Genomic DNA, 26,953 nt, shown 5'->3' on the forward strand with positions numbered 1-26,953 from the left:
CAGAGGATGTTTATTGCACATTATAGGATAGTTAAAAGATGTGTTTATTCAATGATTCACCAAAATATTAATAATATTTTTGCCTAGAATTATATCATAAGGATATAACATAAGTTTGAGCTATACGTAAAGGATGATTTTAACCCAAAAATTCTACTTTTATGAACATGGTATTTTGAATTTGAATGCTTTTTTTTATCAAAAAAGAATTGCTCTGACCATTTTTACTTTCTTTTAAATAACCTTAATATTTATGTGTTTTGAATAATAGTTGAGTTGATTATGATATTGAGATTATCAAAAAAGAATTATGACGTCGTTAGTGAACAAGTTTAAGGAGAGAATTGCCTTCTTTATATATATATATATGTATATATATATATGTATATATATATATATATATAGTTGCTTAGATTCTCTACGTCAAGTAAAAAAGTTGATGTATTTTTCATAGCAATTGAATAATTAATCGTTAATTGGTTATATCAATTATATTCAATGATAAATAGGGTGGTCTTAGTCTAATTTTTTTTTTAAAAAAAAAAATCTAAAATGGATAGCAATTTTATTTGAATTTGCTAAGATATATAAGCAAATTATTGTATTTTAAATAAAATAAAATTAGAAGAGCTCTGTATTTTAGTGGACCTTCTAATTTGGTATATAAACCGCCAATTCCAAAACTCCTTTTCTATATTGAAAAATGGCGGTTTTAGTAGTAGCAAATTTGAGAGATTGATCGTTGAAGAAGAAGTTGATTGTACCAATTTCTGTTAATCTCACAAAACAATGGCTTCACGCAAAAATCTCTCTCGTGGAAGCAGTGATTCTTTAATATTGTCGAAGAAACGAAAGATTGAAAATGAAACCCTAGAAGATTGTATCAGTGGGTTGCCGGACGGATTCCTCATACAAATGCTCTCTCTTTTGCCCACCAAAGACGCCGTCGCGTCATCTCTACTGTCTAAAAGGTGGCGTAATCTCTGGACTCCTATTCATAGTTTCTATTTCTCTAATGCAAATTACATTGACGTTAGGAAGTTCAAATCCTTTGTAGACAATGCTTTAATTCATTCTACCTCTACCGAAATCAAGAAATTCGTACTCGATTTGCGTACTATACTCTGGCAACCTGAATTGTGGAGATCTGGTTCGAAAATCAGTCAATGGATTGATTTTGCTGTGGGAAAAGAAGTGCAAGATGTTGCGATTTATGCACAACCATATTCTTCACATTTCTCTTATGAATTGCCTCTATCTATGTACACTTGTTCGTCGTTGATTACATTGACTTTGACAAATTGGGTGTTTCATAAACGACTGAACATAGCTTGGAACTCTCTAAAGAGCCTAACGCTGCACTCAACATCTTTAGACGATGACGATATTGTGAAGTTACTGTCAAGCTGTCCTGCTTTGGAAGCTATGGAGCTGTCGTCTTGTGAGAAGCTTCGTAGTCTAAAAATTACTTCAAATTTAAAGAGACTAACATTGTCAAACCATTTGTTGCCTGACGTTCAAGGAAATGAGGTTTTGGAAATTGATGCCCCACATCTTAAGCATTTGGATATTTCAGGGGATCTTGGAGAACTCAAGTGTAGGCTAGTCAATGTCTCCTCTTTGGTTGTTGCCAGCCTCACTTTTAGCGATATGTGTATTACTGTTGGCAAGAGGGAATCTGAGATTGATGAAGATGAGTGTCCTTCTTATCATCAAGTTACCAGAAACCTTGTTCTGGACTATCTTGAAAAGTTGAGTAATGTGACAGAGCTGATAATTGGAAGTTGGTTTGCAGAGGTTTGTTTTTATTTCAAGTGGTTGTCGATTACATTTATTTGTAGTTGCTTTCTTCTCGAACTTTTACCTATTTCTTTGAGATTACTTCAACCAGGTCGTGTTCATGTTGCGACTTGAAAGTGTGATTCTACCAAGATTGAGATGCAAATGTCTAACTCTAAAGCTGGGTGTATCGAAGTCTAATATGTATGGTATAGCCAGTCTATTGCAAAAGTTGCCTCGTTTGGAGTCACTCAACGTACACATCAAATCTGAGATCGTAAGACCTCTCGATATCTGCTCTTTTTTTTATGTTTATTCAAGATTTTTGAAGTTTTAAACCCCTTTCCCTCAAAAGGAGTATCTTAAGGAGAATGCAAATATAATAATTATCGCTTTAGAATATTTTGTTACCATAGAACAAAAAAACTAAGTGATCAGGGTAGTTGCTTTTTGTCCAGTTAACGGGCTCAAGAAAGGAAAATGATCATCGACAACTATACCTCTTTTTTTCATTTACTGTATGAGTATTTATGATAGTCTATTAGCTATTATAATCATTTGCTGAGAACTGTTCAATATTTATGGGTTTTGAGATCATTTAGTGTAATATTTCCATTATGCTGTAGACCTACTTTGGGTCCTGACTATATTCTTTGTTCCAGTATAATGATTCCTCCTGCGAGCATGTGCAAAGCTATTTGGACAAAGTAAATGACATCAATTTCTGGCGTTGGATTCAAAACCCTCTGTTTCCTAATCTCAAGAATGTTAAGATTGTTGGCTGCGTAGGAGAATGTATCAGGATGTGGTCTACAATGGGTTTTTGTAAACTTTTCAAATTTTTGAAGTTTCTACTAAAGAATGCAAAGGCTTTGCAGAAGCTTGTTATCGTAGCAGAGAGAAGAACATGCATTTTTTGTTCAGAGAGCTGTGTGTCCCGGCATTTATTGAAATTAGCTGAGAAAATGTTAAGCACTCCAAGATCATCAGGAAATCTTGTGATTAGTTACCAGGAGATTGCTTAGCATGACCAGGTTGGAGGTTGTTTTGTTTCAGCATACTGGAGCTTTTGATTTACTGCAGTTGTGATTTTCAACTATGGCATTCGATGGCTGCTTGGCTTCTTAGAAGCCTTTGTTTGTTGCACTCGACATTGCATTGCAACATTGTTTTCTCGAAACTGTCAAGATTGGCGAAAACCTACAAATGACAGGTTCCTACTGTTTTGCTTAAGAGAATAATCTGTAGCTGTTGTACATTTTGAGCCAACAAAACCCACTTCCTTGAGTAAAGTAACTGCTAGTATCTCTCTTTGTTGTAGTTTTCTTATGGCTGTGTGCCCGGAGTCGACGAAATCTGAACCTTGTAGATGCTTTAGTTTCTTTGATGGATATTCCACAAAGATTGCATTATATAGAAAGGATTATTTCTCAGGCCAAAGCAGATAATACGATTCATGAATTTAGACTGTGACATATATCGATCATATAAATGTGTTGAACTTCATCAATGTTTCAATCTACTTCAATTTTTCAGTTTTGCATGTTGCTGACTCTTTTTTTTCTCTTTCCTTTCTTAATACAGGATTTGATAGAAATAAGCTATTATTTGAACTACTTCACCAAAATCAATTCAGTGAAAAATCATTAATTATCTTCCTAAAAGGATGAGGAAAATGAGATGAGATGTAGGAAAAGTAAGTATATATTGTATATAATGTTGTATTTGTAAGAAATTAAGTTTTGGAAAAATCTTTTTGGCCATAAAAGTTTGGCCAGAATGGTAAAAGGACATGTTCACGATGGTGGTATATAAATTTAAGTATTCAAATGATAAAACATTAACCACAATCAATAAAAGAAATTGTCACTCCTAATTTTTATGTTTGCATTATAGTTTTGTCTTACAAACGGTAAAAATAACTTGTTTCTCCGAGTCATCTAAGAGAAAAATAATATAGCGAAGCCCTCATATGTCAACATTATTTCAATCCCTACCAATTCAAGTCCTAATAAAAATTGTGTGGTTGATTATGAGGTTAAAACTAAGTTATGAACACATACTTATTCTCTCTCTGAAACAAAATTATACAAGGTTGTATTGTTTATCAGAAAATATCACAGATGGAAACGGGTATGTTATAGAAAGGGGAGGCGGAAGCATCGAATGGAGAAGAGAGGCGGCTCGGCAGGGAAGGAATGGGAAATCGTCAAGGAAGTCTTTTGAAGACTTCTCAATGTTCATTTTTTTACTATAAAATTGAAGTTGACCTGCATTTGAAATAAATAAGATAGGCCAAATATATCGATTTTCTTAAAATGTGCATGTAAGTCTTAACTTTATGGTATTTTTTGTTTTGGAAATTTTTGCTTTTTTATATGCTCTACTTCACCTTTAATCGTTTGGTTAGAAACAAATTCAAAATGTATATGTGATAACTTATCTCATCGTTATGGTATAAATGATGGGATAAATTATCCCAAATATGACGACCAAAACCAAAATTTTGTCCATGAATTATTTTTTTATCTAAAATTATTTATTTTTATCCTTCACACCAAATGCGTAACAACCCCATTTTACTTCTCACAACAAACAACTTCTAATTTTCTTGCTCTTCATCTTCAAATCAGTGAAAATAAGTTTTAATTCCAATTAAAAATATTTCAAACAAGTGCCACATATAAGATATTTGAAAAAAGAAATTAGCTTAAAATAATCAATGTAATCATAGTTTAATTTAACATGGCTGTACAATTTGAAGTGACTAGGAGGGGCCCGATTCCTTCTCAACTCTATCGTACAAAAGATACATAATATTTTCAATATTGTTACTTTTATTTTCAGCTTTTATTTGTCTGGGCTTATTTTTAAGAGTTAAGAATAGACTGTCTACTAGTGTAGAATCTTTATCTTTATAATGTCAAATCTATGGACTTCTATTATTTCTGATTCCTAAAAAGACTTTAATTAGAGGGGCCAATGATGATTATTGATGAGCAGAGAAGGATCCACCCCTGGTCCAATGTTGGACAAAAAGAGGCCTTTTCCACCCTAAATATTGCCACTGTAATAAAGTTACTACACTAAATAGCCCTTCTCCTAAAACTAAGACAAGCAGATAATTGTCATTTTCCCCTTTTTAACAGTTGCCACACAGAGAGAAACACAATGCTACAACAAGACATTTTACCAACTATAAAACACAAACTAATGCCGTTACCTACAAAGTTCAACCCGAAATGCAGCTTCAATGATCAGGCTAGTGTTTTTTTTAGCAACTACTTCCACATAGAGCTTGACTAGCAGTCGATCATTAAGCAAGGGTTGCTCTTTTGCCTTTTGCATCTCTCGACTGTACATAGACATGGTTGTTGGTAGTTAACGATATAAGAAAGCAATAGAGATGTAAATCATCAACCACAGAAGTAGTAAGTAAAGAACACAGTACCTGTGCAGCCACTGATCGTTTTGAATCCAAAAACTGACTGTAGATATCATATAACCGCTGCTTTTCAGCATCAGAAACAGATGATTTTGCCTTGGATGCAATTGATTTCAGAAGAGCATCAGAGATGACCGGCTTCTTATCGGGCTTCCCTGCGTTTTCACTATCTAGAAGATCATGGACAGCCTCAAGCTGTGCATCAGAGAGAAGAGCTTGGAGGTCAGCTCCACTGAATCCTTCAGTCAAATGAGCTACGACATCCAAATCGACATCACTTGCCAAAGGTAACTGCGTATCAAGCAAGTAAATCAGTTTACTGTCTTCATCTAACTGAAGTGTATGCTTTAGAGTTAATTAACGGACCATCGTCAAAGCAAAAGCTTTTACTTGTAAGTAACTTATCCCAGAATGTCTTCATCCCTCCCAAAATTACTCATAGGGAACACTCATGTTTCCATTCTACCATTTCTTTAACACTGGTAATGAAAATCATTTAAAAAACACTTCGCTGTTATATTTCGTAAATTTACAAAGATAGGAAGGAAGAGAAAACCAAGTCTGGTAAAGCCTTTTCACTCTACTTTCAAGGAAGCCTGAGTGGAAGTCAAAAATTAAAAGCCTTTACTTCTAGAACCCAACTTTTAACCTAATTTTCTTCATCCTTTGCCCTGAGAATACAACAAAGGAGATATTTCATTTGCAAGCTCTTTAGTCAAGTCATCCCTTTGTGTTTCAAGGTTATTCATAAATTGAATTCAGCCACAATTTCTCCGGCAAATATGGCAAATCCGACCAAGTCAAGCCCCATTGCCATGTAGCTGAATGTGGAAGAAGCATATAAACCTTGTCACAATTTTGAAGGAACTTAAGGCTACCAGCTTGGAACTTAATGTATCCAACTTGCTGAGTTAACTTGAAACTGTAGATAAGCTGACAATTAACAATCCTGTTGCTTGCATCTGCTCTCTTATTCAACCTTAATTGACTAGGATTGATTTTCACGGAAATTAAAAGATAAAACTGAAATATTGTATTGAGTTTGGCGAGGATAGTATAAAATATTAGATTGCAAAAGTTCAGTTGATATGAAGCCACAGCAGCTTAAAATAATACAAAAGGCTATACCAACCTAGTTAGGGATGGAGACATGGTTGTTTCATATAGCAGTACTAGTTTATATTATCGTCTAAGTTGTGTGGAGGAAAAAGTTTAGCCATTATTTTGGAAAGAACTCATACTTTTTTTCACCAAGTAAAACAGAGAGGACGCAAGTTAGAATGCAGCAGGTGGACAATCAACCTGTATGCAGTGTTTCTTTGCAAAAAAATTTAGAAATAGTCACATCAACATTATTCTATTTCCTATTGCTTTTCTACTTATCAGTTATGTAAAAACAATCAGTCAAAATGATTAATTATTAATTAATTTGAATGAAACTTGAATCTGGAAAGGCATACCCTGGACCTACTATTCATGATCCACATATTTAACATCTATTTGCGATTTGATTGTAATTAGTACCCAGTCAGAACTCAGACTTACTTTTCTTGATAGAACTGAAAGAATCTCCGACCTTTCATGCTGTGAAGGAAAATCACAGAAGAGAAGCCGATCCAGCCTTCCAGGTCGCAGAAGTGCAGCATCAAGCAAATCAGGTCTACTGCTTAAAATGAAGACAAGAAGGTCAAACTTGATCAAAAAAATTACATTACGATCAGACAACCTCAAAAGCAAGGAGATATGCTGTACATGGTAGGGTGCTTTTATCCATTTGGCTGTTAAAGTTCCATTTTAAGAAGGTCGTGTAACACTATAGTAATGAATTCAATTTCATCATTCAAACTCACAAGTAATTGATGTACCTTTTAAAATAAATGCCATTAGGTCAAAAAGGGATAATATCCATGAAACAAAATTACTTTCCAGTAGAGACATTCTCGCAGACATGTCATTAGAGGAATGTTATTACATAATAAAGATAATTAGAGGTAATTAAAAAAGGATTAAGTCAAAGAGAAAGCAGATGTTTATCTATAGAATATTTTAGATGTCTGTTACGCTTGTGCTCCAGCTCACACGTACGTACACACCTATCCGAATATATACATGTGTGCGCACATCACGAATTATGAAGTAAATCACTCAATAAAAATCTCGTCGTTTCAAAGCCATCATTATAGTGCCAAGAACCAATAATGTCACATGATAAATAGGGATACCAGCTTGAAGGACTCTAGCTTGGTGTTTAAAGCATTACACACTTTTGGACCACCTAAGCTTGATATGACCACAGTTCTTAATAATCTCCTCAACTAAGATTCTAAACTAAACGGACAAAAATAAATAAACCAAGAGCTTTCAATTGTTTCATTCTGGACTTTTTGTCCCCTTTTTATAGCATATGTTGCGCAGGAAGTAGTTAACTTCTAGAGAGTAAAAGAAAAGAATTTTTTTAACCTCATTTTTTCCTTTTTTTTTTTTTTTTTGAGAATTGGTAAACATTTTTTCCTAAATTTATCTTCCTACTAATATATCAAAGATATAAAACACGCTACAAATTCTTTCTACTACATTAGTAACATTGTAAAATGAATATATCAACTCAATTTTAATATTAGGGCGTGTTTGGTTGCAATTTTTTCATGTTTAGTTGATCAAAATGTTTTGGAAAACGTCTCTTTGAAAATTAAGAAAATCACTTCCGTATTGCAATAGGGAAAACAAATTTCATAATAGGTATTCCAAGCTCATTTTCTCCTCCCTACTTCCCAATGCCCCTCAAACCCTCAACCCTTGACTAACCACCCCTTACCCCACCACGAAGTGTTTTCCTAGATTACTTTTTTTTTTAATTTAAAGGGTGGGCAATGCCCATATATAAACTAAATCAAAAGTGCATAGAAACAAGAAAACATTTCCCTTCATACCAAACACTCCCTCAATCTTCGTGCTTATTGTAAGAAAAAAAGATCCAAACTTGCCCTAGTATTATTCAATTGCTCAATTTTGCCCTCAGTCACTCTTTTTGGTCTATTCATAGCTTTATCGGAAGCAACTGTCTCATATTTGTCCTTACCATGAAATGGGAGGTTTCCACGTGTCCAAATTCCTCAAGAAAAAGGTCCAAATTTATCCTTCAACTTTCAACAATGCTTAAATTACCCACAGGTTAAAGCTCCAATAGAGGTCAAGAGAAAAATGAGTGTCTTTCCTAACAGGGAGAATATTAAACCAAAAGTCTAACGGAGGCAAAGTTGCTCAATTTGAGTTGTACACACATAAATTGACCCTTTTCCCCTTTTTTAATGTGTAATCTCCACTAGAGTGATGATGAAAAAGGGTCAAAGAATGGCTTTATTATGTAAATTCCTCAGTAATGCATGTCTTGGTGTAAAACAATTCCATCCTAGCAATTAAGTTTCTTTCTGCGTGATCAGGAAAATTCAATGGTTTGAGACTTCAATGGAAACAAACTTGGAAACTAACTGATGAACTGTCCCCTCATATGCATTTATGTGAGTCTTTCAATTTGCATATGCTCAACCAACTAATAGGCCAAGAACGGACAGAACTTGCCAATGGATGAAATTCAGGTACCACAATATCCAAAACCTTGAAAGCAATAATAAACAAAGACATCCTGTTAGTAGGCGCTAACCTTGTGGCAGCAAATACAAACACACCCGTTAACACTTCAACACCATCCAATTCCGTGAGAAACTGCATCAAATGAACAAGGATGAATTATGCAAGGTAAATAGAGAATAAAAACAGCAAATGATATGGACAAGAAATAACCTGATTAACAACTCTATCAGTGACACCAGTGTTGTCATGGCCTCTCTTTGGTGCGATAGAATCAAATTCATCAAAAAAAAGAAGGCATGGTGCTGCTGCAGCTGCTTTTGAGAATATATCTCGAACCTAGAACAAAACAATTAGTGTCAACTAGCCAAAATCTCCAAGAGAGCTTAGATACTACGACTTGGGGAGTTGACAATTAGACTTGAGAAAGAAGATTAGAACTTTTGACAGGGTAAAAGATGATACACATCCTATTTTAGATAGCTATTGGATCTTTGGAACACATTTAAGGCTTTGACCTATCTACTATGTGAAAACTTGAGGATGTGAGTAGGAACCACAAGATTTAACTTTGTTCAGTTTGGCCTTATCTAGAACTTCACAAATCAACCTTCTGGGCAATGGGTTGGGATGGAGATAAGGGGAAATTGGACCCAAAAGAATTGATATTCCATACTTTATCTTGATGTTTTAGATATTTTTGGCTTTTACTTCTTTACTTTTTTTATTGGGGGGTAGGAGTGTAGGAAGGTAGTGGTGGTTGGTGAGGGAATTTGGCATCATCATCATCATAAAAATATGTAATCCGGGGAAGTGGAGAAGTTGCAAATTCACTTACAGCTTGCTCAGAAGCACCAATGTATTTATTCAGCAGTTCAGGACCTTTGACTGAGATAAATCTTAGTGAACATGCAGCAGCTGCAGCACCAACAATGTGTGTTTTGCCACAACCAGGGGGGCCATATAACAGAACATTAGACCGCATCCTTAGAGGAGCTTGTGCAAATATATTTGGAAATTTGGACGGCAACTCAATCATCTGACAGAGTAAAAAACAGAACTTCATATGCTGAACAAAATGATCCAAACTAAAGTTGACATGAAATATAAAAACACACCTTTAAATAAGGTTCATGCAAACCCTAGAACATGACTTCTGTTCAGCTCAATACTCAACACAACTTAATACATAATTCAAAAGGATTTACAAAAGAAAATAATTTGAGCATGGTAGCAAGAAAATATGATAGCAAGATATAAAACAAATGAAGCAACAGAAAATAATAAACATCAAAGAAAATGAACTACGCGACCACTAAATAATACTACCTATAAGGAGAAGTGGAGATGAGGCTAGCCACTTGCCTTTTCCGCACAAAGTGCGAGAACACTCGACTACCTACTAAGCTTCTAGCCTAATCCTCGACCTCCACATCTTCCTAGGGTCAAGTCCTCAATAAGTTAAAGTTGTGTCATGTCCTATCTAATCACCTCCCCCAGTTCTCCAGCTTACCTTCACACCCCCACCCCCCCAAACTCATGTTCCAGTCAACCTCTCACACCTCATTACTTACTGGCACATCCATGCACCTCCTCTTCACATGCACGAACCATCTTAGTCTCACTTCTCTCATCTTGTCCGCCACTCAGACCAATCCCACTTTGCACCGTAAAACTTTATTCCTAATCATATCTCTCCTAGCATGCCCACACAACCATTCGAGCATCCTCATTTCTGCTACATTCATCTTTAGAGCGTGGGTGTTCTTGACTGGCAAGCACTCTGCCCGTATCAATAATGTTGGTTTAACCACCACCACGTAAAATTTACCTTTAAGCCTTGGTGACACGTTCTTATCGAACAAAGTTAGACAGTAAAACCAAAAAAGAAAAAAGGAGTGCAAGCTAAACCTAGTTTAGAGTTTCTGGTATTCCATCTCTCTGGCAAGCCAATCAATAGTTGATGTTTCTGTCCCACTACTTGATTAATTAATTTTTTCATTTTCACTGAAGCTAACGCACCGGTTGATAATCATTTAGGAAAATTACCATTCTACCACAGGAACAACAGTAAGTAGTTGCTTACAAGTACAAAAACATTGTTAATCATGCAGGACAGTCAACTGCATTTCACCACGATTTTTCTCCAAACAAGAAGCTTTGGCTAGCCGTTCACTCACTGTCGATGGTGTGCCATTTAGTTCGTCCGTTGTAGTAGAGCAAAGAATGTGCCGATGGAAGGTAGCTGCATGCAGAATAAAAGAAAAGAGATTGACATCCGACAGCTCCTTGTCCTTTCCATCCGGAGGTTATGTTGACATCATTAAGTTTCTATTTTTTATTATTATTTTGATAAGGTAAAGCTACGGGTGGCAAAATTAGTTCAAACCCATTTGACCTTCCCAACCAGCCCAAGTTGTAATGGGTTGAGCATGCACTACATCACAAATGGATTATATTTGGGCACAATCCAACTAAACCCATCTATTTTCAGTAGCCCAAACCAGTCCATAATTTTAGCACAGATTTGACCCGTTAGTGGCCAAAAAGAATTCTTATACTTTGTCACTTTCTCTTCTTTCTTTGTGAATAAATCTTGAAGATCACACTGGGCACGAGACATACTTAGTGGGCAGTGGCTAATGTTTATCTTCTTCCAACCTAAATTTGTGTCTGAGAAAAACCATTTTAACACCTTCCATAATTTCTCGTTTTATTTTTAATTAGTAGTGCGACTAGGAAATTGTATCAAATTTACTTTAGCATTTATCTTTTGCTTTATTTCAATAAAAAGGGCAGCTCAACACACAAAGCATACCATGTTAGGAGGGTGGGGGAAGACCGCACCACAAGAGGTGTGATGTAGACAGTCTACTCTATTGCAAGCATTAGCAGCTGCTTCCACGGCTCAAACCCGTGACTTACAGATCACACATAGATAACTTTAACTTTACTGTTGCTCCAAGGCTTCCCTTCTTGCTTTAGTTTCAAAATTGTATTAAGAATTCTTTGAATGTAGATCTTCTGGTGCAAGCTTTATGGTGAAAGATTCTCGTGAAAAAGAATTTAATCCTTGCAACTAGGGTAGCTTTACTTAATTGTATAAATTTTTCACTTTATGTAATATTGTTAGACCCCTGATCTAAGTCACTCAATTAAATGGCAGCATAGACAAGGTATTAAGCATGTTAACCTTGTCATTGCATAAGCCAAGGAAACAAACATGCAAGGCTAAGTTGAGGACGGACTATTGACAAAGCTAAGGTGTGCAACAATGGCACCATGGCCTGATTTCAAAGTGACAAGTGAGGACCAATGACTTGAAGGCAAGGCAGCTTGGTGAGGACTTTATAAGCTTAACAATGTCGTGTGGGCATGGCATTGATATTCAAAGAAAGAACAAGGGAGAACGACCAGCAAAGCCAAGGCAAAAATGAAAGGGCATTGATGCCAACGTGGGGTGAAGCAATGGCATAGATTTGTGACCGTGGCTTGACAGCATTGAGTGGGAGCAATGCAAGGCTGAAATGTCTAAGTATGTCAGTGTTAGGCATGGGAACAGCTCGTCCAAAAGGCAACAAAGTCAAAGCTGACAGGCGGTTACAAAACACATGCCAAGCACATGACCGGCGGTTACAAAAGTGCAGCATTATCCTATTTCGTGTGGAGCTTGGTTTTGGCGCCTTGTTTGAATTATTTTGAATATACCAAGTAGTTGTGGGTTGTCAACTACATAGGAGAATCAGGCTAAGTCCAACAAGTGTTTTATTCTAATTACGCCACTTGTCGGTAGTTGGCAGGCGGTTACAAAACACATGCCAAGCACATGACCGGCGGTTACAAAAGTGCAGCATTATCCTATTTCGCGTGGAGCTTGGTTTTGGCGCCTTATTTGAATTATTTTGAATATACCAAGTAGTTGTGGGTTGTCAACTACATAGGAGAATCAGGCTAAGGCCAACAAGTGTTTTATTCTAATTACGCCACTTGTCAGTAGTTGGCTCACATAGTATTATAAATGTGGCAGCCTATGGTGTAATTTCGGGTTTGATTGTTCTAAGTATTAGGGAATACAAGTTAGAGTGTCAAATCTAAGTTAAGGTCTAAGGTGATCTTTAAGTGCCAAGGTTGGTACAATTTGAGAGTGTTCTTGTATTCCACTTTATTAATACAAGTTGGAAATTAAGTTTTCTGTAAAGCTGGTTGCCTTTGTCTCATTTTATATTTCCGTGGCTTTGTTATAGTGTTGCTTACTGTTTTTATGTTGCTTAAACGTCCAAGACTCACTCTAAAAGAGTTGCTGCGTATGGTTCGAGTTAACACCAAACAGTCCTAAATTTGGCCAGGTGTTGGAAGGCTGAAGTCGACAAGGTTGTTGGCTGCCGAAGTGGGTTAAATCAGGGAACTATTTGTGTTCAAAGATCAGCCCCCTTACAAATATGTACTAAAACTTGTTTGAAAATATTTGGTTGCGAATGTTTATTAAAATATCTTGGCCAAGTTGGACTATAGCCCCTTATTTAGCCCATCTTGATCCAATCCATCTTAGCCCAGCCGAGCAATATTGGGCAGGGTTGGGCATTGGCCCATTTATTGGTTCAGCGCATCTTAATTCGCTCAACCTTAGCCCTAACAGCCCATTTTCCACCCCTACATAAAACCATCAACAAGTTTTTACTCCCTCTGACCCAATTTTTGTGGCACCCTTTCCTTTTTAGTCCGTCCCAAAAAGAATATTATCTTTCCTTATATGGCAACTATTTAATGGCACCATTCATTTTACCCTTATTGGATCCCACTTGGTACTTAATTATGAAGAAAATTCGACTAAAAGTAAGCACTAAAGTGACATTAATAAGGACAATTTGATAACATAACAAAGTCTTCCTTATTTCTTAAACTCCGTGCCCGGTCAAACGGAAACGCCTAAATTGGGATGGAGGGAGTAATTGATATGGAAGGCAGAGACAAAAAAGAATAGAAGAACAGAGTGGAAATATAAAAGAAAATGTGAACTTTTTGATGTAGTTTCAGTGATGGCATCAGAAAGATGCAGAGAGTACAACAAACATAAATCATATAGGTCATATATCACTTTCTCTTTTTACCATCATGCTTAGCTAGACCTTTTCATCATCAAGAAGTGAACCTTTTCCTCGACATGACTCCTTAAATTTAGGTATATAAAGATAGTAAGGGCCCATCTGGACATAAATATTTTGTAGCTTTTTTTCAAAAACATGTTTGGATGTACCTTGTGTCAATTTTTCACTTCAAACTTAAGAATCTTCAAGTTTCTCAGACCACTTTCTCAAGTAAGAAAAATCCAAATTCCCTCCCAAATTTTCAACATTTTTCAAGTGAAAATATATGTCCAGACACGACTTCAACTTCCAAACACTCCTTTTCAACCTAACTTCAAATATTACTTCTCAAATATCACTCAATTCATGTTAACAAGTACCAAAGAGAGTTTTTTTAGCTCCATTACATGACGTTCTATGCTAAACATAAGGAGATAACAAAGTCCAAAGAGATGTAAGGGGTATTTACAGGGAATAGTTTTTTTATTTTCTTTTTAAGAAAGATGACAATATTTACAGAGGATAGATCACTCCAAGCCTCCAACTAAATAAACTACTTGAGAAGTGAGAACAAAGTCCAAAAAGTTGTCAATGGTATTTACAGGAGATAGTTCAAATATTGTAGAAGATCTATATTGATAGATGCTAAAAGGAAGTCCACACCAATCTACTTTTTGAGGGAGTCGGAGACAATCGAAGAGGTAGCAAAATAGGAACTTTCAATCAGGGAGAACTCAACAAGGTCGAGACAAGATGATGGATATTCCAAGGAAGATCAAAGAAGATGAATGAAGGTTTATACCTAACCCTAACTGGCACTGTGAATTCAATCCCATCTACATAGATGTTCCAAGCCACGAGATGAGGGGGGTCTCTCTTACTGTTAACCCGTGTTCCTCTGATAGTTGGAAAGTGAGTTAAAATGATCAAAAGAAATAAATATGGAATCCAAACCATGGATGCAAGGGCACAAAGTTTTTACCTTTAGGTTTATCTCTCATCATATCAGATACAAAATGACTTTGTAAAAACTTTTAAGTACACTTCCTTTTTTTCTCATCTCCAACATATAATCTAAAATTTCCAAATCCAATACCTTCATTAAGAACAATTTTTACTCAATCAATTAAAGGTTATACGAAAAACTTATTAGAATCCAAAGTTTTGAAAGAAAAAGAAGGATACAATTTAACCTCCCATGTGCCAAATTAATGCTGGTAAAGCAAGTAAAGTAGAAGAAAACATAAAAGGGGAACAGAAATAGAAGTCGATGCATAGACATCATATAGAACTGATTGATTACAATTACATCAATGTCTCATAGGATGAACAACTATGACATTAATTAGTTTACCAATAAAGGATATACAACCACAAGAAAAAAAGATGAAAAAAAGAAAATAAACATTTACCTCTATAATAGCATTCCGGATGTCATTAAGACCTCCAACATCCTCCCAGCCAGACCGGCCACCATCAGCAGCAGGTTTAGTGATGTCACGCATAGCCACTGGAACAAACTCATGCATGGCACGTAGGAAATCATCCTGAAACAAAACAGGTTTTTCCCGACTGCCAACAGCCAAATCACTAGACAAAAACCGGGCAGTTGCGGCATGAACAGATCTATCAACCAGTATTTCCTGAAACAAAATAAAGCCCAGCATAAATGCAAATGTACCCCTCTGATAGCTAAAGAATGGAAATCAGAAACTCCATCAAATTATGGCCAGAACACAAAGAAAAAACTGCACATGACCACTATATTTTGGACTCACAAATTCAATGAAATACAACTTTAAGACATTAATCATTGAGATATATGATACAACCTTAAAATGGACAATATTAAAACTTTCTGTTCAGAAGCTACAATACAATTTATGAAGTACAAATAGTTCATTGTGAAGAGATGTCGTGGAATGGTAAGGGTTCCACTACCCTTAACTAGAGGTTTTGGCTTCAAGCCCTAGGGACGGAGTCTCCTTTGGTAAGGTCGTAGGGAGCCCTAAAGAACCCCAAAGTGGGTTTTCTATGGTGTGAGTTCCAATTAGTCAGGCCAGTGGGTTCAGACTACCAGATGGAACAAATACTTCATTCTGATTGACATGCTTATCTATATGACTTTCTTCTGGATGACTATTGCCGTTTCAACAGTGGATAGAGAGATACTGATTACCAGTCCAAGCGTGAGTAGGAGTATTAGAAAACCGAAAAGCGTACATGGTTTAACGAAATATTGAAAATATGTAGTCTAACTGGTAGCTACCCACAAAAAGAAATAATTCACCAACCACATAATAATTCATTCTTGCACAGAAAAGGTAAGCTACTTCTGATCTCCCAAAATTGAAATTCATGTTGTACATGGGGAAGGAACATTAGGGCTCGGCCATGTTAATCAGTAAATAGATGGTATACCCAACTAAACAAAACACAAGCAGTAAAAGACATGGTTATAATAGCTCATGAATTCATCCTTCTAATCGAGAAAGAAACCTCTCGTTCCATTTTTCCTGGATAGACAAGAAGTACTTGTCTACTACTGGCCATCTCTCAATTAGATAGCCTTGCATGGTCCTAAATTAAGAGGAAATTGTTGTCTGTAAGTACCATATGAAGTGCTTTCTTCAATAAATAGGAATAGCTCCCGGTTCTTCTGTCAAGCCCATTCATGAGGGAAATTCCTAAAATAAATTGCTTCAACATCTTTTGATAAGAAAAAAAAAGGTTGAATTGTTTTATTTTACTTCAACATTATTCCTTAGTTCTCTGTTTGCAGAAGACAGGAAGTTTGGAGTTTGGACATCTAAGCTAAATTTGTGATTCTCCTGCACATACTTGAATCGGAAGGAAAAGCAGGAAGGACAGATTTATGCATTCCAGATCAAAGTAAAAGCTAATCATATGCAGCTGAGGTAGCAGCAAGCATTCATAGAGAAGTGTTGTAATCAGTTATTAACAAAACTTAGAGCTGAACTAAGTACCAGATCATATGCATCATATCCATCACACTTGGAGGCTATATCCAGCAAGGTGTCATCAGAACATTGCAACGAACGCTTCTGAATGATATGTTTTAGCAAGGCACCACGCTCAGTGGTAGCAGGTGCAGACAATTTAACATGAAAGTCAAACCTCCCTGATCATAATAAAATTCAATACATTAGGATCAAGAATAAAGTGTTGCGATACTAAAGCTGGAGGAAGACAGTTTAAACTGTCATAAGCAACAAAACTGATTTCTCCATGAATGATGATGGACTAACCAGAAGAGGTCAATTTCTGTGGTAAATTAGTCAGAGACTGTGCACAAGCAATAAATGCAACTGGGCCAATCCCACACGTGTTCCTCCTCTTTTCCTATTTAACATACAAAAACAGAGTTATCAGTTAAAAGGATCTGTGATGAAATTACTCAGGAGCCCAAGACCTAACTGACGTTACAAATAATATTGCAAACCTTGAATGTTCTTGGCTAAAAGTTATCAAAGCACAGAGAGGTTGATTTTTAATAATGGTGGTATTTGGGTCAGCTTGTGTGTACCTCGACTATTCCATCAACTTCTAGAATATGAGAATTTTCTAGGTTTGTCTAAGTTCACAGAAAAAATTGTATGGGACGGAAGCTAAGTAGCATCATGACTGTACTGCTTCAGAATCCTATATGTTCTCATCAGTTGTGTTATTCCTACCTCATTCAGAAGCAACTATATTTTTGGGAAACCGGAACTGAGTCAATGGAGATCCTAAGATGAAAACAAAAATCAAGCTGACAATGGAAGTTCTGAAATCTTAGCTAGTTTAGACCCAAACACCATCGAACACATCATGCCTCAGTTAGTGGAGATCCTAAGATGAAAACAAAAAACAAGCTGACAATGGAAGTTCTGGAATCTTAGCTCATTTAGACCCAAACACCATCGAACACATCATGCCTCAGATAAATATTAAAGTAGCTACCTACACAGGGTCAAACAAGTCTCACCTCATATTCATCCATAATATCAGCAAAATATTCTGCAAGCACTGCTGATGAGGATGAAGGTTGAGAAGCCTCTGATTCAGAGGAAGCTGCAACAATGCTATCAAGATCATCAAACACCACAACAGAAGGTGCATGATCCAAAGCATCAGCAACATAGCTCAATAAAGCTTGACGAATGGCTGAAGGCTTTTCCAAAGCAAGCTTAGAACAGGATAAGAATATTCTGCAGAAAGAAACAAGAGTCAGGCTGCGTCCCTTGGTACAAAATCATTTATGTTCAAACTGAAGCTTCAAAATGGAGTAAAGCTGATGTCCAACAGAAAACAAAGGTTTAGTGGGATTGACGAAACAAATCCTTACATATGGGCCAAGATGTCTTCACTTTCTTCAGCAAATTTAGCAGCAACTGTAGCTAATAATGTTTTCCCTGAACCCTAAAATCAGAAGAATGTCCAATTTGGGTTCATTAAATAGTTTTTAATAATATTGTAAGATTCACATTAGTCGGGGTCAAAATCTTTCTAAAACTAAAAATTAACCAAGATAAAAATAGAAATAGGAATTACACTTATCCACTTACATCTCATACATTACACAAATTGCACTTCTATGCATTTGCTTCATTCGGGATCCATAAGTTGAAGGACATATCCTAAAGGATACCATTACTATTAAAGGAAGCTCAGCACTTTGTGACCACACATTTCCTTACTACACATCCCTTTCATAGTTTTTGTAGTCAGCAAGTATCAGCAACAACAATATACAAAAGATTATACCTCAATGTGCAATTGCAAACTATCGTTAAAGGACAAATGAACCTATAATAAGTTTCGCATTTTGATACTTGGCTTCATCCTTTAAGATGGTAAAGGAGTGAGATGAAAAAATTAAGAAGCAATAGTTCTAAATTAACGATTAACTTAGTTCGGGACTTCCTAGTAGCATCACCAAGGACATAATACAATTTAGTCTACACTTAAGTAGTCTGAGAAAATCAACGAATCGGCATTTAGTGGAGCTATTGACCAAATAAGAGTTTGCTAGGTAGCATCTTTTCTTTTCTTATTTCATTAAGGCCAAACAAGAAGTTAAAGCCATTAATTGCATTTAAATTAGAAAAAGGGAACTAGAAAAGAAGTAGAAAAAAGGAACTCACAGAAGGACCATGGATTAGGATATGTCCTGGCAGCGGAAAATCATAAGCACTGGACAACATCCAAGATGCAGAAGATAACAAAACTACCAACCCTGCAAAGTGATGATTGATAGCATTCAGTCAAGGTCAAAAAATAATACTTGTCTGATTAAAAAAGAAATTCCTCCAGTCACAAACTTGGCAGACAACGAGAAACAAATGAATACGCAACTCTCTGTGACATACTACAGGCTTGCATAACAAAAATATCGTTCACAATATTTTCCATTAAAGCTGAAACCTTTCAAGATCTTCTTTGATGTCACTGGGTTTGCTTACTTAGACTCTCAGCTTCTAATTGCAAAAAGTACTATTCCATCCCTTTATCCTACCAACCACATATTGGCTTTATGCATATTTATTTCTCCATCAACTAGCATGAATAGGAATTTGAAAACCAAGATTGCTAAAAGCATCAGAAACAAACAAACACAAAAATTGCCCACTGCATTCTTTTATTCCAGCATCTGGCAATTAATGCTCTCCCATTTGGTAAATTTTGTGGCTTAAATACTTGTTCCATTTCCCAATGATCCAAACCTAGTCATTTTATCATACATAGAATGTGACCCAGCTGCGTGATTGAAGAATGAAACTTGGAAATAATAAGAAAGCTCTACCCCTCCATCTGACATGAAAGCAACCTTCAACTATCACCCAAGTCCCAATGTTGAATAACCAAGATCTTTCACCACTCCAAAATTTCTTTTCCCAGGTCTGCCACTAGTGGTTGCGGCTTTCCTCTCTTCATATGCCTACCCCTTCCCTTTCCACATTGACTGTTCACAGTATCAATCTCTTCACTGCCCTCCAACTTATTCCTTCCCTTTTTTTTGTTGTTGACAAGTTAATGTAATTTATAAAAAGTCAGTACCACAAAGGTACAGAGGTACAGAGAATAGTACAATAAACAGCGAATTTATACAATTCATCTATGACCCCATAATACCAAAGAGTATAAAAAATGTGCCATACTATCTAACATACAACCCTTACACCATAAGTATAGTTTTTGTTAACGCCTATGTTTTATAAAAGATATATCGTCTTTCTATCGAAACATCTTTTGTTTCTCTCCAGCCAAAACAGTCCAGAAAATACAAAAAGGAACAGTCTTCTATATCATCTTAAGTCTTTCATCAATCCGCCGATCCTGCCAGCATTATAGTAGACTCTTAATATCTCCTGGCATATCCCTTCCTTTTTCCCTTTGTGTGCTGGCCCCTACTCTTACCGAACATACTCCGGCTTATCAAGCCTTACATAGAGCAGAACCCTTTTTCAATGTACTAAGTCTCTGATGCATGTTGCGTTTCGGAAATGTAAGCATACCTTTCTCATACAGCTTTCCAAATCCTTAATGATAGAATGTATCATCATTTACACAGTAAAAGATAGAAAAGAGTTTGAAGAACAGAAGAAAGAAGAGCGGAAAATTTGCAGGTGAAAGGCTCATCATACATCCGAATGCATTTAGAGTTAGGTTCAGATCCTTAAATGTGTTAACGCAAATAAAATGAGGAAATACCTACTATTAATCACATCAGGTGCAGCTGTCCCCATCCAGTCTAATGAAGAAGTTGTAAGACTGGTGCTTTTAGCAAATAATTTCTCTCTGACAGTTCTAATGGAAATACCGTTGCCCAGTTGAAGCTTTCCAAGCCAAGGTTCAAAGCTTTTTGGGCTGGTAGTCAACTTGCTTCCTTCATCGAATACAACTTCATAAGCATCAATCGCTTCATCACGTAATGAGCCATCAGTAGTTGACAACACATACATGGCATCTAATGATGTTTCTCCACCATTCATTGTTTGAACACCATGTTTTATGGATCTGCTGTCTTTCGCTTTGAAGTGAAGCAAAGTTGTGTTCCCTAAAATCAACGATTTCACTTCCACTCCGGCCTTGATCTTGACAGCATGTAGTTGTGCAAGGCACCATCTATGCAAAATAGCTGCAATATCCTTTTTGATATCAGACTTGATGCTCATTTCTTTGTCTTCCTTGCTAGATTCATAAGAAAAGGCTGCGGCAATTTCCTCATGGATTGACCAATCACTAGAACCCATCTCAATGTCTGAATTGGTTCTCAAAACTGTTGTTAATGTTTTATTATTATTATTCTTGCCCAAAGCCTCAGCATTATTTTCTTCAGAAACCCCAGTCTCCTGGAATATCTTGAATTCACAAGGTGAAAGCAAAACTGGAGGAATCTCCTTCTTCAACTTGACATTGAATCTCTTCACATATACACCTGGAAACAGAGTAATTCTTTTTAGGATTGCAGCAGGCAAATGGAGTTGAAATAATTGCAAGCAAACCAACTTATATCTTCATGCAATACTGGACAGCATCACAGGAGAAACATTTTAGTCCGAAATATGTCAATCGTAATTTACATACATCAAAAGGTAACCTTCAGAAAGCTCCCTTTTTAATGACTTGGCTAAAGATTTCAAACGTGCAATAATATCTGCAAAGACTTTTTGAGGTTTTACTATTACTTTTCTGATCGGAGGGTTTTTTAATGAGTGGCTGTTAGAAGGTTGGACAATAAGTAACATTCTTTAATCAATGAACCAACTGACAAAATGAATGTGATGTTCCCTATTTTTCTGTTTCTATGAATAATGGATCACAAAGAATAAAATAGAGGTATATGACAAAACACAATAATAAGAAATGGAAATAGACGTGACTTGTTTCCTGAATACCAACAAGTGTAATTACTTGAACTGCCTAGATAACACCAGCTTTTCTGCAGTTGGTGCATCAATTTAATTCTGAAAGAAAACCTACATGAGTGTAACTCTGCTTTCAAATAAAGCCGAATAGACCGAGGAAGCATGATATGTCCTTTAGCCACAGATTCTGAAAATATTAGGCGAACCATTGCTTGATGGATATCGTGCTTGTCAGGTAGAACTCCTACATTCCCTTCCTTTGAAGTTACACTACTTTTCCCTCTACGGCTATCTGTCTCATGGTTCTTCTTGGTTTCTCTGGGAAGCAATCTGGGAATTATAACCACAGTCTGAAGAGGTTCAAAAGAGTATATGCTGGCCGTCTCAGGATGAATGAAGATAGCGGAAGTCAAAACCACACTCATCTCGACTCCCTCGGCCTCATATTTGTGAATACATTGATCATCAGTATCTTGGACTCTCAATAGTGCCTTTGAGACCGAAAGCTCATCGTCTTGCATCATGGATTCCTCACCCGAACTAATATTTCTTTTGCGCCTTTTTGGAGCAACAGCAACTTCAGTACCAGGGACAAGTTGTACTGATAACAACCAGGCAAGTCAGTTATTCACAATTTTGAAGTTGTAAAATACAGATTAAGCACATGAAAAGAACATTTTATATGTCCTACCACCGTTGACCTCATTTGCCACCAAAATGAAGTTAAAGAAGAGGTAAAAAATCGAAAAAGCATATTGCAAATATGCAGCATTTATCAAAATTTCACACACCATAATCTTCTTTCCCTCCTTGAATAACAATTTGCTAATTGATAATGAAGGCATCAAGAAGCCTTAATCAGCGATCTTGGTAAATGACAGTCTCAGGTAATAGATACCAGCAATTATCTTCTCTTCCTAGTAAGTAATACGAGGATTTAGGCAACATTGTCAGAGAATACATGAAAGAGTTAAACTCAACGACATGCATCTTCTCTTCAGAAACTTTATATTACAGTTGGGCAAGCTTTGAAGGAAATTGACCAAGTTTCTATCCAGAAATAGACTCAAATAATAAGCATTAAATGACATCCATCAACCAATGAATTAACATCCTCTTACCTACCGGTGTCAGCGGAAAGGTTGAAACAACTTTAAATGTGATAATTGTTTGCCCATGCAGCCACAAAGGAAATCGCATTGCTCCATAGACAATAGCAACCTGTATAAAATACAAAATGGTTGAATATTGGTCAACTTCAAGAAAAAGTTATCATTCCCTGGGTTTCAAGTTAAATATTTTGTTTGATTTTACACGGGTCTGTTTTTACTTTACACTGTTCTAGAAAGAGAAGTATAGACGGAATAGTATACTAACTTTGATTTGAACACGGACTACCTTCCAAGAAGTGGTTTCTAGGTCGAGGTGATAAATTATTTTTTCTGATTTAATAAGTGCAATGAACTGAGTGCGGAACAAGTAAAAACATGTAAATATATATAATACATGGTAATATGTTCTAATTACTTTTTTTTGTTCTTTTAATAACTGTGGAACTCGGGCCAACTTTCTCACCTGGACTCCTACACTTGGTACCTACTACCTCCCATCAACACACACACTATGGGACTCTGTATTAACGCACAGATAATTCTAGATATTAGGTAGGATCTGAAACAGTCTCAAGCATTCCCTCTCACAAATTGCCAAAACAGTATAGATGCACATGCTTATTCTAACTTTTAAGTACTTCCTGGCAGAATTTCTGAGCACGACCAGTAAACCAAAAACTCAGAGCAAAGAGAAAGGATGTCATTCAGCAACCAATGGTATGATTCTTTTTCTCCGGCAGCACAAGGTTGACTTAAGTATCCAAAGAATCAAATCCCATTTCACTGTCACCAGCAGGTCGATCTTTCATAAATTCAACTATAAACAAGATTTATAAAAAAAAAAAAAAGTTTAATCAGTTGACTGATAGCCTTGACTTCTCGGGCCGAATGACATCTGTTGACTTAAGCTAATAAAACCCCATAAAGCATCTGTTCATGCCTGTTTATCTTAGTAATGTCCATAGGACACAAAATTAATATATTATTAAATTTTTTTATTTTTGATAACCATGGTGTCCGGTCCAGCTTTCTCGCACTCAAATACTTCTTAGAAACTGTATGAATTGAGACTTATTTATGTATCGGACTGAAACAAAGATAGAAACCTGTCAGACTACTGCAAGAAATCAGCCAAGCTTACATGGACAAAGTATACAAATAAACATATTGGCGTGCAGTACATCACTCTTGCACTTTTTTCACCCTCTTACTGCCCCATCCCTACCTTCCCCATCCATGCAGACTACAAATCCCATTAGGGTAGTGTTCCAACTGTTATTGAAATTTCTTTTTTCTTTTTTCTTTTTATCTTCTCTTTAGGGGAATAAGCAGTTCGCTAGAATATCCCCTGGCTCCAACACTAATGTTATGTCTCGTCCATTGCCATCCTTAAGTGATTAAGGATAAAGTTCACATGAGAGATCATACCCTCGTAGTTTCTTATTCATTACATCTTGGTCCTTACCATTTAAAACCAAAAACTACAGTAAAACCTGTAAAGACTAAAACAAATGGATATACGAGTTCGAGGAAAAACTATCCTTTGATAACAAACATCACTCTCTCTCAGTAACACATACTAATAGTTTTAAGCACCTGCTTTAAGATAGCCTGCTCTGCATGCTCAGCATTAAGCTCCAAAACTTCCCAATCATCTTCAGTATCCGGCTCTATGGTAACCATAGTAGCTTTAGGCAAATTGGACACTACTTTTACTTGAACCACAGTACGATCCAACAATCCAATACACTCCGCATATTGCTTCGCAATCTACATCCACACAAAACGAATATTTAAAAATGAACACTGTAGTACTGTAGAGTTACCAAAGTTTGCCTAATCATTCTACTGCCTTCTAATAGAGTCTGTAAACGGAGAAATTGAAGTGCGAACCTGAATTGAATTAGGAAATGGATTGGATGAAGCGGAACCAGACCAAGCTAGGCGCCAGAGATTGTTGCCGGAGCGAAGTTCGAGGGCTAGAACAGGAGGAAGGTAACCGGAAGCAGTGGTGGATTCGAGAGTCTGGAGTAATGTTACTGGTAGCGATACGAAGCAGCTCTCAATTCCGGCGACAACTCTCACCTCCAACTCCATTTTTTCAGATGATTTTGGAGTGTGAAATGGATGAATTTGTTTCTCTTTTAGATGAGGCAGAACAGGACGAGACTGATTGCTGACTATAAAATGTTGCTTTTCCCGAGGGACTCCTAAATCCTAATCATTGAATATGGTAGGTTGTTAGACCCGACCCGATTAAAATGTGACGGGTAAGTGGGTCACCATCCTTATCGCATGACTTTGGAATATATATATATATGATTAGAACATTTTGAATCGATAATAAAATTAAAGATTTTTTTAAACTTAACTATTGATGATAAAAATATTTTTAAACGAAAAAATACCATTTTGAATTAAGAATCTACTTTCTAAAATGTCAAAATTCAAGCACTTCCAATTCATTGGAAATTTCCAAATTGTGTTTTCTTGTTCATCTCTTTCCTCAACATATACTACTTTGTCGTCTTCATAACGTAATATTTATTTTTTTGAATAATATTTCAGCTAACTGAAATTCTCACTTCTTTTCCTAATAACCTCTCCAAAAATAATTTATTTACTGAAGATCAATTATATAAAAAGGGATAGTTTTTGGTAAATAGAGAAATAAGAATAAACATATAGGGATTTGGCATTAAAGCCACCTGTAGAATAGAACAATTAATTAAATTGTCCTCCATAAATTGAATATTAACCTTAAAAACACATGTTGTTACTCATCATATATATAAGTCACTCTTCTAAAAGAGCAGAAAGAAAAAAAGGAAATCCAATAAAGTAGGCTGGATATTTTTAAAAAAAAGTTACTGGGGTAGGGGAATGAGAAGTGGGGAGAAAATTAGGATGAAAGAAATCAAATTCGTATCAAAATAATTAATTACTTAAGATATTAAAAAATTTTAAAATTAAATATAGACGGTGTAACCGTGTAAGTTTAAATATATGTGGACGAAATGAATTTAAAAAAATATGGAGCGTATGGGATACAAAATCTCAATTTTACTCGGCTTTTAGCTTACAACTAAAAAATGCATGTTACAGGAGTTAACATATAATTAATGTAATTTTTTTCCTTTTATTATTATTAATAACATGATTGTTATTGTTATTACTTTTGAAGAAACACTACGTATTGAACTATTTCTATTGTTTTTATTGTTATTACTTATTGCTATAGTTATCCTTATTGTTGTTCTTATATATTTATTTTGTTTTATTTAGTATTTAAATATATTTTATAACATTTGAAGTATAAGTTTACAAAAGACTAAGAGTTGATTTAGAACTCCCCGGTCATGAATTCTATTTTAAAGTTAATATTAGTAAAATTATTCACGTTTCATGTCTATAAAAAAATATTTATAAGATATAGTGTGTAATACTTACCTCATATTAATAATGAATATATAAGATGCTATTGATATTTTTGCATCTTTTTAAGTACCAACTATTCATATGTATATAGTTGAGCAAAACATTATTGTGATGAATTATATAAAATAAAAGGTCATATTTTAAAATAACGATATACTATATTATGTTAAATATATTTTGTATGTTTAAATTTTCTCTTTCATTTGTAGAGGTACAAATACTCTATATCGTTAATTAATATAAAAAAATTCAGAAGAACTTAAAAACAAAAAAAAAAAAGAATTACTAAAAGGAGATTAATAAAATCAAGAATTAAAAAATTAAGTCGTAAAGAAACTTCATATACACCCATGGAATATTTAGTACATATTAATGAATTTTTATGAATTCATTCATATTCTTAATTACACTTTAATTAGAAGATCAATTCCTTCCTTTTCTTCTCCTACCATTCTAAGATAAAATTTCTTTAAGTAATAGTATGTTTTTTTCATTTGACCAATTTATCATTTATTCTACATTAATTCAAGAAATTCAATATGAAATAAATTAAGACTATAAATGAAACAAATTAAATGAATTATTAACTATAAATTAAACTTCAATTTCAATCATATAATATGAAATTTTCCTTTT

General features: G+C 35.5%; 2 protein-coding genes across 3 annotated transcripts; one reads left to right on the forward strand and one right to left on the reverse strand.

Annotated features, from left to right (window-relative positions):
- Positions 1-653: 653 nt before the first annotated feature.
- Positions 654-3,252, forward strand: LOC107017287 (F-box protein At5g03100-like). The gene is made up of 3 exons (XM_015217549.2): positions 654-1,797; positions 1,892-2,056; positions 2,442-3,252. Exons 1-3 carry the CDS (start codon positions 790-792, stop codon positions 2,802-2,804), a joined length of 1,536 nt encoding a protein of 511 aa, XP_015073035.1. The 5' UTR covers positions 654-789; the 3' UTR covers positions 2,805-3,252.
- A 1,232-nt stretch (positions 3,253-4,484) lies between these two features.
- Positions 4,485-25,077, reverse strand: LOC107017996 (peroxisome biogenesis protein 1). 2 transcript variants are annotated; one of them, XM_015218321.2, is made up of 17 exons: positions 24,773-25,077; positions 24,476-24,649; positions 22,889-22,988; positions 21,883-22,368; positions 20,615-21,337; positions 19,044-19,135; positions 18,245-18,318; positions 17,885-18,107; positions 17,166-17,259; positions 16,884-17,038; positions 15,309-15,539; positions 9,651-9,851; positions 9,026-9,151; positions 8,886-8,947; positions 6,770-6,887; positions 5,231-5,515; positions 4,485-5,134 (listed from the first exon to the last, which is right to left on the reverse strand). In XM_015218321.2, the coding sequence occupies exons 1-17, from the start codon at positions 24,974-24,976 to the stop codon at positions 5,096-5,098; spliced, it is 3,387 nt and encodes a 1,128-aa protein (XP_015073807.1). In that variant the 5' UTR covers positions 24,977-25,077; the 3' UTR covers positions 4,485-5,095. The 2 variants fall into 2 exon arrangements, with proteins under 2 accessions (XP_015073807.1, XP_015073808.1); XM_015218322.2 differs by having other exon boundaries at positions 22,893-22,988; positions 24,773-25,075.
- Between the last annotated feature and the right edge of the window lie 1,876 nt (positions 25,078-26,953).

This window comes from Solanum pennellii, chromosome 4 (genome assembly GCF_001406875.1).
Source record: "Solanum pennellii chromosome 4, SPENNV200".
Classification (NCBI taxonomy): Eukaryota; Viridiplantae; Streptophyta; class Magnoliopsida; order Solanales; family Solanaceae; genus Solanum; species Solanum pennellii.